General features: G+C 32.8%; 1 protein-coding gene and 1 long non-coding RNA gene across 2 annotated transcripts; one reads left to right on the plus strand and one right to left on the minus strand.

Annotated features, from left to right (window-relative positions):
• Positions 1–3,130: 3,130 nt before the first annotated feature.
• LOC145109928 (uncharacterized) lies at positions 3,131–4,490 on the plus strand. Its single transcript, XR_013709341.1, has 3 exons — positions 3,131–3,816; positions 3,969–4,205; positions 4,314–4,490. It is a non-coding gene; the product is annotated as an uncharacterized LOC145109928 (long non-coding RNA).
• Positions 4,491–12,038: 7,548 nt separating this feature from the next.
• On the minus strand, positions 12,039–14,986 carry LOC145109929 (heavy metal-associated isoprenylated plant protein 28-like). The gene is made up of 3 exons (XM_079047038.1): positions 14,845–14,986; positions 12,785–12,860; positions 12,039–12,554 (listed from the first exon to the last, which is right to left on the minus strand). The coding sequence occupies exons 1-3, from the start codon at positions 14,848–14,850 to the stop codon at positions 12,181–12,183; spliced, it is 456 nt and encodes a 151-aa protein (XP_078903164.1). The 5' UTR covers positions 14,851–14,986; the 3' UTR covers positions 12,039–12,180.
• Positions 14,987–16,277: the final 1,291 nt, after the last annotated feature.

The raw sequence follows: 16,277 nt of genomic DNA on the forward strand, positions 1-16,277 counted from the left end.
TCCATACTTTCCTCAGCAATCCTCTCGAATCCTCTAAGTCACCTACCCCTTGATGCATCGAATATCCACTATACCGCAACACAATATCCGCCGAAGCAACTCCTAGGCTCCCTAACTTCACTGAACCGCCCCACTAACTCACTGGAGCATATCATAGGCTTTCCTAGGTTCCCAACCTCACCCTTCCATCAGCTGCAGAGGAACTCCTCATGATGCCAGCCATCCACCTCCTGGATATCGTCATATCCACTTAGTGGCTGACTCCCATCACTCAAGAGTTCCACAAAGCACGAAGCAATCAGCATTCGTGCAGAAATACTCCGATCCGAAGAACTGCCATAGAACATTCCACCCACATATCGCAACCCGCGCTATCCACATCCATCCATTCTCACTGCCGGCTGCTTTATGCATGCAAATTATACACAGAACAGGATCTAATAGACTGTCGAATAATAGACTCTACCCTAAGACCACAGGAAATAAGGTAAATCAGCTATTCTAAGGTTATAAGATCCTAACCGTATACAATTTTCAAAACATACACATTGCAGATACAAATACCAATTATCATTCTCATTCTAGCATGACATCCAATATCCTCATGGCTACAAGCACCACATATCAGGCCAACCTATTATTGACTACTCAACTCTAGCATGCAAGTATACCAGTTCATACAACATATACATGCATCTCCCCTAGCCCTAACTAGCATGTGATCCACAGATTCATAATCAGATCATAACAGATAACAAATGTGGGTATTCTTGGGGAAACTTACTTGAGCTCGGTTGATTGCATAAACCACACCCTTTCTTGTCTTAGAAAACCTTTTCCTTGAAAACATTTTCTTTTGAAAGTTTTTGAAAACTTTGCAGATCCTCAGTTTGAGTTCGGCAACACCCGAAGGTATCCCCGAATCCCTCAAACCAAGGCTCTAATACCAACTTGTAACGACCCAAAAATCAAGGGTAAAAATTTCATTTATAATATAACTAAAACATTGATACCATTTATTTCAAACATTCCAAATCATTGTTAAGTAAATCATTTATCAGAGTTTATCCCAAAATCATTCATTGCGGAAATCATAGGTGTGTGCACTGCGATCAATCCAAGCTCTCCCTCTTTAAATCGATGATATCTGAAACCAAAACTGTAAACCGTAAGCACAAAGCTTAATGAGTCCCCCAAAGCATACCTCACACACAATCCACATAGCACATATCATATTAGCTATAAATGTTATCTCTACCACATAAGCCCTGCATAGAATCATATAAGGAAGCCATGGAAACCCTCCAGGTTCTTACACCTTGTGTCACGGGAACCCCAACGTGGTCTTCCTGCCTTGGGAACCCCCACAAGGTCTTCCTGCCAAACAATACATAATGCAAACTATATATATAAACATATGAGCTAAACATACAAACATATAAGGATGCCCTGGAAACCCTCCAAGGTCTTACACCAGGTGCCACAGGAACCCCCACATGGTCTTAGCCCACTGCCATGGGAACCCCCACATGGTCTTAGCCTGGAAAGCCATGGGAACCCCCACATGGTCTTATGTCCAACTGCCTCGGGAACCCCCGGGGTCTTCCATTCAAGTATCACAAAGACAACTAGCATACCAAATACCCCACAATCAACTAGCATACTACATATATAACTGTTTTCCATGGGAACCCCCGCATGGTCTTCACATAATACATAATGTATCAATAGCACATTCGCAACAATCATCACAACTAGATAAATGGGTTGGCCTTGGTGCCTTAGACCCATTGGTGTGGTGAGAAGACTCACCTCTCGAATGTTGAACTGATAAGTAGAAATCAGACATATCCCACACGCTACTCCTTCTCAACTGCCCATAATCATAAGGTGATTAACTCATCGACTCGCCGAGTCATCCGAGAGACTAGTCGAGTTCCTTAATGTTTACGGCCGTAAAATCCCAACCGAACACTCTTGACCGTGAACCCTTGGCCGTGAACCTTTCGCCGTGAACAAGGAAACCCTATCGACTCGCCGAGTCTCTTGCACGACTCGCCGAGTCCCCTTAGTCCATTATGTTTACGGCCTTTTCCAGTGGGACTCAAGGTCCCAAACTTCAGATCTATCCTCTACTAGTGATAATACCACGTAAATTTGCCAACTTTACGTTCATACTAAGTCTCATAATGCCAAAACCACATCAACAAGCTTCTTACAAGTCCCTAATGCATGAATAAGAATTAGGGTGCACCAAGGAGACAACTTTATGACATTTGGGACCTAAGAAATTCTAGATCTGGAACCATATCCTTGTGATAGGTCCAGATCCAAACTTGGTTCCATTTCCTCAAGGATGGCCATAATCTCCACAAAGAAATCAAAGCTTAAGGTAGCAGATTAATACCTCAGACAGATGCCCAACACGAAATAGATACTCGATCTAGTGCTCCTCCCTTGATACTTCCTCTTCAAGCTTGAAATCCTCCCCAAAATCCCAAAGACAAGCTCCCAAATGCTCTCTCTTCTCACACAAGAGGTTTTCGGCCGTGAACAACTTCTAGGGTGTAAAATGGAGGCTACTAGGGTTTATAATGATGTTTATATAAGGGGCAAACCCCGAAACTAGGGTTTTCTCTAAACAGCTCTGACTCGTCGAGTCGGGCCTTCCGTCTCGCCGAGTCAGTTCCGACCCGCGTCCAAGACGCCACGACCCTACTCGACGAGTTGATCTCCCAACTCGCCGAGTCCATGCATAAATCCTCCCCAAATTGGCAACTTCCCTCCAATACCCGAACCAGGTGTTATATATATATATATATATATATATATATATATATATATATATATATACTATCTTATAAAAGAAATCTCACTATTTTTATAAATAGATTGAATATAATAATATTATTTTTTTAAGACGTCCAAACCATTAAACTAATAGTATAAGTAACCATTAATAAAATAATATTATAATTATAAATGTTCAAATGATAATAAGTACGAACATCGGATACAATGCATCAACGGTTCAATTTCATTTGACTGGGCTTTCCTTATATCTCGGTATTTCCAAGTTGAAAGTCAACACTCATTCAAATAATAAGCCATAATTACGGAGGAAAGGAGGAAAGAAAGGGTTTTTTAACTTTTTTTGCTCCACTTCTACGACTTTCTCCAAATTCATCACCGGTTGATCTATATCGCTCTAAACCCTAACCATCATCGTTTTCCATAAACCTTAAAGCAGCCGCCAATCAACATCGAATTCACCAACTTCGAACATCGGAGACTAACACAAAGTAGAAAGATGATATCAACTGCAGTGATCTCTAACCCTATCTTTATCTCGGACGTCCGGTCAACCACCACTGCTAACACCACCACCAAGCGACATCGACGTCAATATTATCTATCACGACAACACCACCACCACTACCGAACACAAATACGATAAGATATGTCAGATGTGTGTGTGTGTGTGTTTATTTCGTATTTTGAAAATGAAAATGTGTGTGTTTTTTATATTCTGCTTGTGTTTTATATGTTTATCAGTTTATGTTGGTGTGTGAATGAGTATAAATTTGTTTTACGTATAAATCAATATATATGGGTATTTCTTTGATGTTTTCAGATTCGGGTCTCTAATAGGTTATGTTTCATGTTTTTGGATGTGGATATATGAATGGTAGAGACAGACAAATTGATCTCTACGAGTTGTTGCAGATATGTGTAGCATTCAGTCTTTTGTAAAAAGACCGGTACATATTTGTGTATCTAGCTTCTGACTATTCTTCTTCATTGGGTTTATTGCAGGTTAGCAAACAAAATTCTTGTGTTTGTTACACTTTATCAAAACAAACCCTTTTCTGGTGCCCTGTTATCAAAAGCATACTCATTGTTTCTTCTTTTTGAATGTTTTTATAGCCTTGAGTAAGTTCTCAAATTTTCTTGAATGTTTATTGTAGCTTCGGGTTGAGGAAAGTTATGTTGGTATCTATTGGAACATTTTGGAAAAAAAAACCAGTTGCTTCTATTGGGAAGAGCAAGGAGAAGTTGGCAAGGATGTACGAGGTTAAAGATCCAAATGGCATCTTTGTATTCAAATTCAGAACTCACGTTGGTGGTGCCAAGTCAACATGTTTGGATTGATTTATGATTATGTTGAGATTGTGAAGAATTATGAACCAAAATACAGGATCAGGGTAATTATCTTAATAATTTTTCTTTACTGATAGAAGCATTTGTGTTATTTCTACTTCTGCCTTTGTGTTTGCTCTTTTTTCCCTTTATGTCTTTTTGGTTCTTTGTAGAATCGATTGGATACCACGGTGGAGAAGTCAAGAAAGAGCATGACAAACTAGATCAAGAGGTGTGAAGAATGTAATTAGTTAATTTACCAGTTTGAAGTTATTCCAGATAATAGAAAAGAACTTTAAATTCATTAATGGTTGGGTAAGACTACTGTTTATCTGACAATGTCGATTTTTACCAATTTGATATTCCATGCTTCCGTTTGTCACATTTTTATTATTTTTTGGATTAGTTTTATAAACCGGTAAAACAAGTCTATCTTAGTTGCTTAAATATTTAACCTTTTATTTCCTTATGCGGGTTGACTTGGACGCTTTGTCAAAGAAAATACATGTTTAAATGGACTTATTGGTAAGAGCTAAATAAACTAACCAACGATGCAATTTCATATACGACATGTTCGTCTCTGATTTGTGTAACATTTATAACATAACTTTTTGTTAATCTAACATTTTCTACTTTTTATTATTTTTTTGTTATTCTTTTTTGCTTATTACCTTTAGTTTATTAAATATTAGTAGATCACTCAAGTTTATGTAGCGTATTCCATGACATTTTAATTTAGGTTTTATCAGATTTTATAAACGTGACATACAATATACAAATATAAAGAAACAACTTCTAATGTCATAGTAAATTCAAAATGTACGTTGTTTAACCATTGTGAATTAGAGATGGATAATAACCAAATAGCCAGTTATCTACTAACAATTTGATATATATATTTGCAATTAAAATATGGTGCAATAATTCTTTTTAGTGATGGTAATTAAGAAGTTCAATTTAGGATTTTAATTTGAGCCACTGTTTTCTTCTTGATAATAAAATTTAATTTGGCCGCATATATTAGAAACTATAATACGCTTCTTTATTTTAAATGCTAATGGTCAGTGATAATACATAATTACAATAACTAGATATCTATTTCTTATTGACAAAAAATACAGTAATAAGTTAAATTGGAAGTTAATAATTAAAAAACAATTCTTATTGAAAATGATTTGAAAATCGTGTTCTCGAGTTTCATTGATGGAAGGAAAGGGAGGGGAATAAAATGATTTTGAAACCATATTTTCCTTTTACATTTTCCTCTCAAATTGGGCGGACTCCGGAAGAAAGTAAGGGGAAGGAAAATCTTTTAATTATATTTTCTTTTCCCTCCCAACTCATGACCACAAAAACTCAAATTTTTTCTTTCATTTCCTTTAAACTGGGGAACACAGAATAAGAAAATTTTTCTTTCCCTCTTTATTTTTATCAATATTTTTCTTCCTTTTCCTTTATTGAATTTACAAAATAAAAAAAAAACCCTTAGGAGCAAGGCATAAGTGGATGATTCTAAAAAAAGTAAATCATAGAGACGAATACCATTATATCACATGAAAATATGATTGGTAACTCAATATTCAACAATATATCAGTTTAACCTTACTATTGGGTCAAGAAGAATATATACTCCTTCGATATGCCTAGATGTAATTTTTTTAATATCCAATAGAAGAAACTATACATCGAAAGGAAAATAATTGTCGCATACCACACTGCACAAGGTACCCCAATAGATATATCTTATTTACCGATGAATTGCACGCTTTTTTTTGGAAATGTGACATTTTTTTCCAAAATAAAAGAAATAAGAAAATTATTCACCGAATAGGACTAATCGCCACAAGGATACAACCGTCGCCGAAAAGAATTGATCACCGCTCGAAAACTGTTCGCTACCGCCGCTTTGCGCGGGTACACAGCTAGTATATATATATATATATATATATATATATATATATATATATATATATATATATATATATATATATATATAGGATATCGAGACTATGGAACAAACATTGCACACAAATGATCTTTATTGTGGATATTTGTTAGATAGATCTGTTAAGTTGAAAGAATTTTGGATAATGACTATTTCTTTTATTTTGTGAAACTTTATTAATGACCATTTGTGAAATATTACATAAAGATCATTAGAAATATTATAATGTTAGTCTATTATTTTTTTTCTTTTTACATTTTTTCTCTCTTTTTTCAAACCTTTGTCATTATATATACTTTTAAATATATAAATATTTTTTTGTTGCCTAGACTTTATCTAAAAGCATTTGAAGTATAAAAACATCATTTTATTACTTTTTAATTTTTACATGATGTAATTTTTAAGATTTATTTTCACTTATCTTATACAAATATATTTATTTTATGAAAAAAAATATGATGTATTATTATAAAAAATACGTTATTATAGAAATAATAGTATGTTTCTATTTTATTTTAAAAATATAAGTATGTGATTTAAGTTAAAGATCAAGATATGTTTCGGGTTTGGTTTCATAATATAAGTATAGTAAGTTTTATATTGGTTCGATATAAACTTTCGATATTTAATTTTAAAAATTATATAGTTTTATCAAAATTTTAATATCTTCCTTAATAAAGACATACACATTTCAAAGCAAAATTAAAAAATATATGTTAGATAATAGTTAACATCATTGTTACACATGCTAAACTAATTAACCGTATGAATAATATGATATTAAATTCCGTTTAATTCATTTTATTTAATGGAAAATAATTTTTATACGAAATTAATGTCATATTTTTTCCGTTTAATATGACATTAATTATGTTTAATTCATATTATAAAAATATTAAAATATTTTTATTTTCTTTTAAATAAATTAAATTAAACAAAATTAATGTCATATGTGACATCCCCTATTTTTCAGAACAAACAAAAAAATCTTTTCTTTATGCTTTAAAATCATAGTATTTTTGTTTGAGGAAAAGCATAGTATAATAAAACATTTTGCGGAAATTGTTTCGCTTTATTAAAATATCTTTGAGTAAATATCAAGAAAAATCTAAGGATGTCATAATCAATACATAACATTGTTACAACGTAAAGACCAGCGATCATGAAAACTAATGCATGTTGTCTTTTAATCATTATGCATCTTAATCAAGTTCGAGAATTATTTTTTCTATCATCTGTGATGCATTTAAATTGAGTGGGTCAGGTTGGGAAACCTGGTGAGATACAAAGAGTTTTCAATCCCACAATATTATTATGATAATAATTTATAATTATCAAACCAGTAAAACCAAATGTTACTGGAAAAAAATATAAATATATCACATAACTTAGATATATATAAAACATTACACCCTTACATACTCATCCCAACCAATTCTCACAAATCCTAGTCCACGATTATCAAGAAGAACCAACTCGTCTGATGAATCATTTAGAATAAGGTTTTAACTATACATCTAAGGACTTCCTTGGTTGATATAAGTTATAAAGGCACTTAAGCCATCAGAGTATTTAATGAATGACGATATCCTATTTCACCTACGTGTATGGTTTATAAATCCACACTATCAACGTAATTCACAAGACTGTCTAGAATAATCAAGTATTGTCATCTGACTATGGAAGATGCTCCGATATATCATCCAGTTGTCTGATCTGGACCTGCCAATACTGACTATCCAAAAAGAGGAGGACTACTGCACTCCGCTTTAAATCTCACACATTACCCAACTACGAGACTATTTAGATTTCCAACTTACTTCGATCAAAAATATCCTTTATAAGTCTTAATTAAAATTAAACAAGACTATAATGTTTATAACGGATTTCCAAACTATTTTCTTGTTTATACCATATTAGCACAATACAGTATATGACTATTCTTTTATCCAACTTAACTAGATCTAAATATTCTTTATATGTCTTAGTTTAGAACTTAGATGAGACTACAATCATTGTAATCAACTTTTAATATTAACTCTTGTTTAACAACATTTATCGTAACTTATAGTATATTCTTAACACAAAGTGTATTTTAACATGCAGTAATCTTTTAAGTAATAATATTTATTTGTAAGATTATTACGTAATAATATCATATAAACATTTTAACAAATAATTAACAATAACTGGTTCACACAATGCATGTTATCAAATACACATTTAACAAATATTCTAAATAATAAACATCTAATTTCACATATAAACTTTTCCATAAATATTTAATGTTTTTTAATAATTACTGGTATTAAATTTTGTTCATGAAAGAAACTATGCACTCACATGATATAGGTGGAAAACTCGTGGGAAAGTCAGATCTTTGACTGTCGCTTCATACTTCCCTTTAAAACGACCTAAATACGAATATTAGTAAGCCTAAGTATTTGTTCGTATTTAGAAAATTTAATCATTATAAGTTTTTATCATATTTATCAATAATACCAAAAGAACACCAACGTATAGCTGATAATAAACAACCAGATAAGATCGTATCGGAGGTAAGATCCGTTTGGCATATAATGATATATTGTTTGGAAAAATCTATTTTAAACACCTCACTGATCTTGTCTTTGGCATCATTCTCGTAAGTAGATCGGTCAGCACGGTAAGCATAACGCATCTTACAGGCTGTTTGACGAAAAACCAGACATTACGTGGGCAGAACTGCGAAACAGAAAGCTCTTTTTCTCGGGGCTCTTTAATGCTCCAGAGCTTCGCTACTAACATTTAAGAACCACTAGGGTCGGGCCTCGGGAAAGTTTGAGAGAGTTTGGAGAATAATTAAACAAAAAATATTGAAAGAATTCGAGGTTGTTCATAGAAAAATCCATAGGGCACGCCGCGTCCTGCCACGTGTTGCAATCTTGTGCCTTGTTGTGTGGAAGAAGGGTGGTTCCAGATTTTGCCATGTGTCGGCCATAGGATGGAGCCACGTGTTGCTCACTGGTAGTCCGAATTTAATTATTTTTTGAATTCATAACTTTCGCATATGAGCTCTGTTTTCGATGGTTTTTATATCCACACGTAGCTACATATAGTACTACAACTTTCATTTAAACTTTATTGACTAATTTTCACTTTAGTTTTTGTTTTATGAGCTTCGTTTTTCATGTTTTTTTTATCAAATTTCTACCAAGATAACTCGAGGTTCCAACCAACAAGAATCCTAATGAACCTAAAAAAAGGATAACAGCCCAGCAGAAATTACTTGTTTTTCGAGCCCCCGTTATAGGTTCTATCCATATATGTTCTGATCGACAACTCATACTTGATCCAGTTGATTTTTTTGGAATTGAGAGAATACCCCAAATGAATTTGACTTTAGTCCTTTTTTTTCCGAAGTAACTCGCATCAACTAGCACTAGTTTGATGTGATCCTTTAGGAGTAATTCATTAAATTCGTTAGATCTAAACTAATAACATACCCTTCATACGATCTCACTAAAGATAGCCAAATAGATATAGATAGACCAACTTTACAGTTCAGCTATCCGTCAATTCGGGTCTATTTGAAAATAGCTAGAATCCATTGATCCCTATAGCATTTTCTGGAGACATAATAGTTTTTCGGCGGAAGCCACTTATACCATAGATATCTGTGTTATGATACAAGCGTCAGTTTTGAAAAAAAAATAGATGAGATTTTGTGCCATCGGCTCTAAACAATCTTGTTTTTTTGAACATGAAGAAATAAAAAAGCCACTGCGATTGCCGGAAATACTAGGCCTACTAAAGGCACCAAAACAGAGGGAAAGTTAAGAGTTGTTATAGAATGACTACCTCAATTTACTATTTGTACCTGTTATTGTTATTATTATTTATATTTTATATTTATAATATAAAGATATCTTATTATATATAAAGATATCTTATTATAATTTGATAATTCTAAATTGGAATTATTATTATTACTTAATAGCTATTAAGTATAAATATAAGTATCTATCTAAGTGAGTATATAATGTAGTTTTTGATCTTTCTACATGAAAGATTTGAAAGGATATGGATGAGATATTATTTTCTTCATTTTTTGCTCTTGTCTTCGAATTTCATTTACTAAGCAAAAAGTTTCTTAAAAATTAATTAGATTCTATTTATATTTATAATTATATTGAATATATTGAAGGGTTTGTTAGAATCCCATCCATCATGGATTCTTAGTCAAAATAGGATTATCGTAAGATATAAAAAAAGAAAAAATTCTATATTTTATAGATTTTCATTATATATGACGAGAAGAGTATATTTTTTTGATTTGCCTAATTTCACGAAAATAAGAATTTCATCTTTTATCTTGTTAATAGAGGCTTCTTGATCAATAATCTGGAATAAAGGGGCGGATTTTCTTCATATCGTTGACTTCATATTGAAGAGTACTACAACTTTAATTTAGATTGTTTCGGCTAACGATCAACCGATTTTGGTCTGGATTTCTGTGTCGCACACTTTGTATTGTGTCGCACTTGAAACTTTGAAAAATCATAACTTCCTCATACGAAGTCAGATTTTAGCGTTCTTTATATCAATGTGTTCCTATTGACGAGCACTACGACTTTCGTTTAGATCACTGCGCTAAAAAGCAACATATATCCGGTTCACTTTTTATGACACACCTTGTCGTATCGGTTTGAACGCAAAACTTAAATAAATCTTAACATCTTCATACGAAGTTAGAACTGGACGTTCCTTATATCCACAGAATCATAGTCACGACTAATATGACTTCCGTTAAGATTATTTATCCAAAATAATATTTTATTTTTTATGTTTATTTTATTGTTTAACGATAAATTCTATATTTAGGTTTTTCTACAAATATTTTATACTCCTAATATTTGCTCACTTAATGTGTACATTATAATTATTTATTATCTCATAACAAATATGAAGAACAAATATTTTAATTAACGATTTTATTTCGATAAAATGTATAATTACAACAATTATACTCTAAACGTCTAGCCCAAAATTGCGAACGTTACATCATATTATTCATATGGTTAATTCTCTTTAGCATATATAGCAGAATAGTTAATTATTAGCTAACAAACATTTTTATAAGTTTGTTTTGAAAAGCTTATGTCTTATTAAGAAATATATTCAAAATTTGATAAAATTAAATATCAAAATTTTATATCGAAGCAATATAAATTTTATTGTACTTATATTGTGAAATCAAAACCAAAACATATTTTTATCTTTAACTCAAAACCGCGTACTTATATTTTTAAAAGAAAATAGCAACATACTATTATTTCTATACTAACGGATTTTTTTATAATAACACATCATATTTATATTTAGTTCATAAAAATAAATATATTTGTATAAGATAAATGAAGATAAATCTTAAAAATTTCATCGTGTAAAAATTAAAAAGTAATAAAATGATGTTTTTATACTTCAAATGTTTTTAGATAAAAAAAATAAAAAACGAAAGTATTTAATTATGTATTGTAGTTTGATCATTTTAGATAAAGTCTAGACAACAAAATTTATTTATATATTTAAAAAACATATAATAAAAAAGTTGTGAAAAAAGAGGGCTGAAATGTAAAAATAAAAAAGTGAGAGACAGCATTGTAATATTTTAAATGCTCATTGTGTAAAATTTCACAGATGATTTTTAAGCAAGTTTCACAAAATGATAGAAATAGTCATTATCCAAAAAAATTTCAATTTAATGGATCTATCTAACGGACATCCACGGTAAAGACCCTTTGTGGGCAATGTTTGCTCCATATGAATCATCTCAGGAAAAAAGTTTCGTAAGGACCATTTCAGAGAAAAACCGTTTTACAGATGTTGGGTGAAATTTTTTCTTTTATCAATTGCTGTTAACATGCTAACCCCTAAAAGAAACCATGCATGCAATATTCTATTACTCGTTACGTGGCAAAGTAATTAACCTCTATAAAAAAAAAGGGAAGTTATATGAAACAAAGTTCAAGAATTGAATCAGAAGCAATGAAAGACTATGTCCCGTCTTTTGTATAAACACATGTTTGGTTTTAATATATCAAACACACATTAATTCACATTATCGAACAAGCATTTACATTTTCATCACTAAACGCAATGCTAGCCCTTTCGCCAATATCACTGGATGAATAAGGCAACTGCTGATAGGTAACTTGTCGGTTTCCATAGTACCCACTCCCGTAGTAGTTGAGCGTTGAGATGTCTGGTTGCTCGACATCTTGGTAGTAATTACAGCTCGGGTCACTATGTTGTGTGTACATGTTGCCATACTGCTGCGTATATCCAATCACCTCTGGGTTGTATGGAAACGTCCATAACTCGGCTTTCTTTCCGGTCTTCCTCACTTTCCTAAGAACCTTTTCTTGATCCACCCATCCAGTGACTGTTACCTTTTGCAAATCCATGTCGATATCAATATTATCCACTCCTGATATGAGAAAAACAAGTACATTGTGTCTTAAAAACCTTGGTACATTGTGTCTTAAAAACATTCTTTGATTATATATAATATTTTGTGTGTGTGTGTGTGTGTGTGTGTGTGTGTGTGTGAGAGAGAGAGAGAGAGAGAGAGAGAGAGAGAGAGAGAGAGAGAGAGAGAGAGAGAGAGAGAGAGAGAGAGAGAGAGAGAGAGAGAGAGAGAGAGAGAGAATGATGCACCATCTAAGTTTTGAAGGGCCTTTCTAACTTTCCGTTCACAGCCATGGCAGTCCATTTCCACGATCATCTCCACCGTCTGAAAAGAGTAGATAGAAATTATGTTTCAGTTCATGGCTTTAGTTTTTCATTATAACCCTACAATGGAATATGTACGTATATATAGACGCCAAAGATCAGTTAAATAATTATTAAGCGTACTGCTCTCTGATACAACCTGGATCGATGTAAATTTGCTTAACTTCCTTAAGGTTTGTAATATGTTTTTGGGATATATACAGTAAAGTCCCAATATTTTCATCGATTTGATAAGAAAGTTCTAAACTTTATTTTTTTGACAGTAAAGTCCAAATTACCGGCAGTTTTTGACACTTTTACCCTTTTTTCGCGGTTAGCCGGTAACTAGGAATTTTTTGTCAAAAAAATAAAGTTTAGGACTTTCTTATCAAATCGTCAATTAGGACTTTACTGTCAAAAAAATAAAGTTTAGGACTTTCTTGTCAAATCGTTAAAAATATTTGGACTTTAGTGTATATATAATTTTTTTTTGGTTAGAAATTTAATGGTATGATACTCTTTAAGCATAAGAGTTATTGAAACCTTCTCTAATCAGCTAGATCTTATTGAAATCCTTAACGTTTGCTTCTTGTTAAATCGTGTTTTTAATCTCAACAAACCGACATTGAAAAAAATTGAGATAATCAAAAAAGAAAGAAAGAACCAGGGTTGTGTTGGCTTTTTGCAGTCCCAAAAATGGAGAAATAAGAAACCGAAAAAAACAAAATTGCCCTTCTTTCCCTTCTCCACATTCACACCCTTTTGACTAGGCATGTGTTGTTTGTATTTGTATAAAGCCAGAGCAATTTTGCTTTTTTCGGTTTCTTATTTCTCCATTTTTGGGACTGCAAAAAGCCAACACAACTCTGATTATTTCTTTCTTTCTTGATTATCTCCATTTTTTTCAATGTCGGTTTGTTGAGATTAAAACAAGGATTTAACAAGAAGCAAATGTTAAAGATTTCAATAAGATCTAGCTGACTAGAGAAGGTTTTAATAACTCTTATGCTTAAAGAGTATCATACCATTAAATTTCTAACAAAAAAATGAGATATACACTAAAGTCCTAATATTTTCAACGATTTGACAAAAAAGTCCTAAACCTAATTTTTTTTTACAATAAAGTCTTAATTGACGATTTGACAAAAAAGTCCTAAACTTTATTTTTTTGACAAAAAAGTCCTAATTACCGGCTAACCGGGAAAAAATGGTAAAAGTGTCAAAAACTGCCGGTAATTTGGACTTTACTGTCAAAAAAATAAAGTTTAGGACTTTTTGTCAAATCGATGAAAATATTGGGACTTTAGTGTATATATCCCTATGTTTTTTATTTGATTTAATATTCAGTTTGATTAATTAAATTATTGCGTATATAGACTTGGTTCTTAAGTAATGTTTACCTGTTGCCTATTTCTTAGAAGCCACTAGGTTGTTACATGCATAAATTATCCAACACTTCCAAGCTACCAGTTTGGTTAATTTGGTGTCAAGTTTAATTTAAAATAAATATATGAACACGTTAAATCAAGCAATAAAAAAGGCATTGTATGCTTAGTCATATCTTGAGTTTATTACTGCTGTATGTTAATATAAACCGGACTCGATCGACATTAACAGAGTGCACCATTATATATGTTGTGCAGTTTTTCAACTCTTTCGAGCTAAGTCAGTTTTCACTTAATATACAGTCGAGCTAATTTTGTTCCATGCATGGGACAAAACTACATGATATCAAGTATCGAAGTTCGTCGATGAGTAGAAAAAATTATATATATGTCAATGTCAAACATGGTACGTAATTAAAAAGATAGAATTCAAACTTATTAATCTGTAATTATGATTGAAAAAACTCAAACATGCCTAGAGAGTATGTGGTAGCTAGATTAATAATGTGTGATCATTGCCCATATACATCCAATAACAAGAAATTAGAGAGAGAGAGAGAGAGAGAGAGAGAGAGAGAGAGAGAGAGAGAGAGAGAGAGAGAGAGAGAGAGAGAGACTCACTGTCATACTGAAAGTTGTGAGGTTACCGGGGAGAGAGAGAGAGAGAGAGAGAGAGAGAGAGAGAGAGAGAGAGAGAGAGAGAGAGGCCTTGAAATATTAGAGTTGTGATGTTGCAATGCTAGTGATTAATGGAGAATAAAAAGCTGGATATTATTTGGTATTTATAGCGAAAACTTCGGACACGTTTTGGTTACTTGTGGAGGATGTTATTGTGGTTTCAGTTTACTTCACATAAAAGTCTTCGTCTTAACATTGTATTAGGATCAATTGTAACCGAGCAATATCCAGTTGATCAATGGGTTGTTTTAAACCATAGTATTGTATGGTTTAAAGGAAAATGAAAACGAAATTTCCCAATACATCACAGGGAAAAACGAAAATGAAGACGAAAGGAAGAAGAAAGTGCCTACTTCAAAACTTTCTTTTGTTAAGCTTGTCGCTTTTACTTGAAATTTCCAAGAAAAAAAATGATTAGGCAAAGAATTAATTAATAATCATATTCATTTACAATTGGCATTTCATTTAATTAATTGTATTAAAAAAACGATTTCAGGATATTTGAAAATACAACGTGAAAGCGTGTTGGAAGATGGAAGTTATTGGAGATTTTAATTAGTTGAGTATTGTATTTTGTTAGAAACAAAATCTCAATATTTTTATTATAAGGGGAAATGACACAAATACCCTACGAACTTTTTAGGGTTTACCCGTTGAGTTCCTAAAGTTTTTATCGGACTTTATGGCTTTACAGGGGCACAATATGAGTTTTTTTGGTCTAAATGGTCATACCAAAAAAACTCATATCGTGCCCCCTGTAAAGCCAAAAAAATAAGTTTGGGGATCAAATGTCAGTTTCACCTTCATCTCCACCCAATACCACCCTTATTCCACCTTCCTCACAACCTCTTCCATCAACCCGTCACCCTACCTGAACCAACTGTTCATCAACATTTTATTCAGCCATTACAACCACCATAATTCACCTTAATCACCATCGAATCAATATCATAACAACTCAATCCAACCACCCTTATTCCTCCCCTTTGTCTCGTGAAATCAGCCACCACCGGAGCACCCATAATCCACAAAAACCACCAGTCAGCCACCATAACCAATCACCTGCAAATCGAAGAAAAAAAAAGATTAACTCTCATTTTCTCTATAAACCTCATGAAACCCACACATCATTCTCAACCTCACATCCATCAAACCTGCAACTCGGAGGGGGAAGGAGAGTTAGCTTGTGCGAGTTTGAACAGAGAAAAAGGAAGGAGGGGGTCAATTCCTTGAAGAGCTGAAATCGAATCAAAGAAAAGAGTGGAAGGGGGTTGTGATCGAGAATCGATTAGAAGGAGAAGAGGGTTCTGATCTTCGGTGAGTGTGTGTGACGATCGAGGGTGAAGACAGAAAGAAGAGCAATGATCGATTTCTTG

This window comes from Lactuca virosa, chromosome 4 (assembly GCF_052849685.1).
Source record: "Lactuca virosa cultivar CGN04683 chromosome 4, Lactuca_virosa_CGN04683_v6, whole genome shotgun sequence".
Lineage (NCBI taxonomy): Eukaryota > Viridiplantae > Streptophyta > Magnoliopsida > Asterales > Asteraceae > Lactuca > Lactuca virosa.

Excerpts from the sequence above, each read along its gene's own strand:
- LOC145109929 (XM_079047038.1), bottom strand. Across the intron at positions 12,555-12,784 it reads GGCCCTTCAAAACTTAGATG|GAGTGGATAATATTGATATC; the intron begins GTGCATCATTCT and ends TTCTCATATCAG.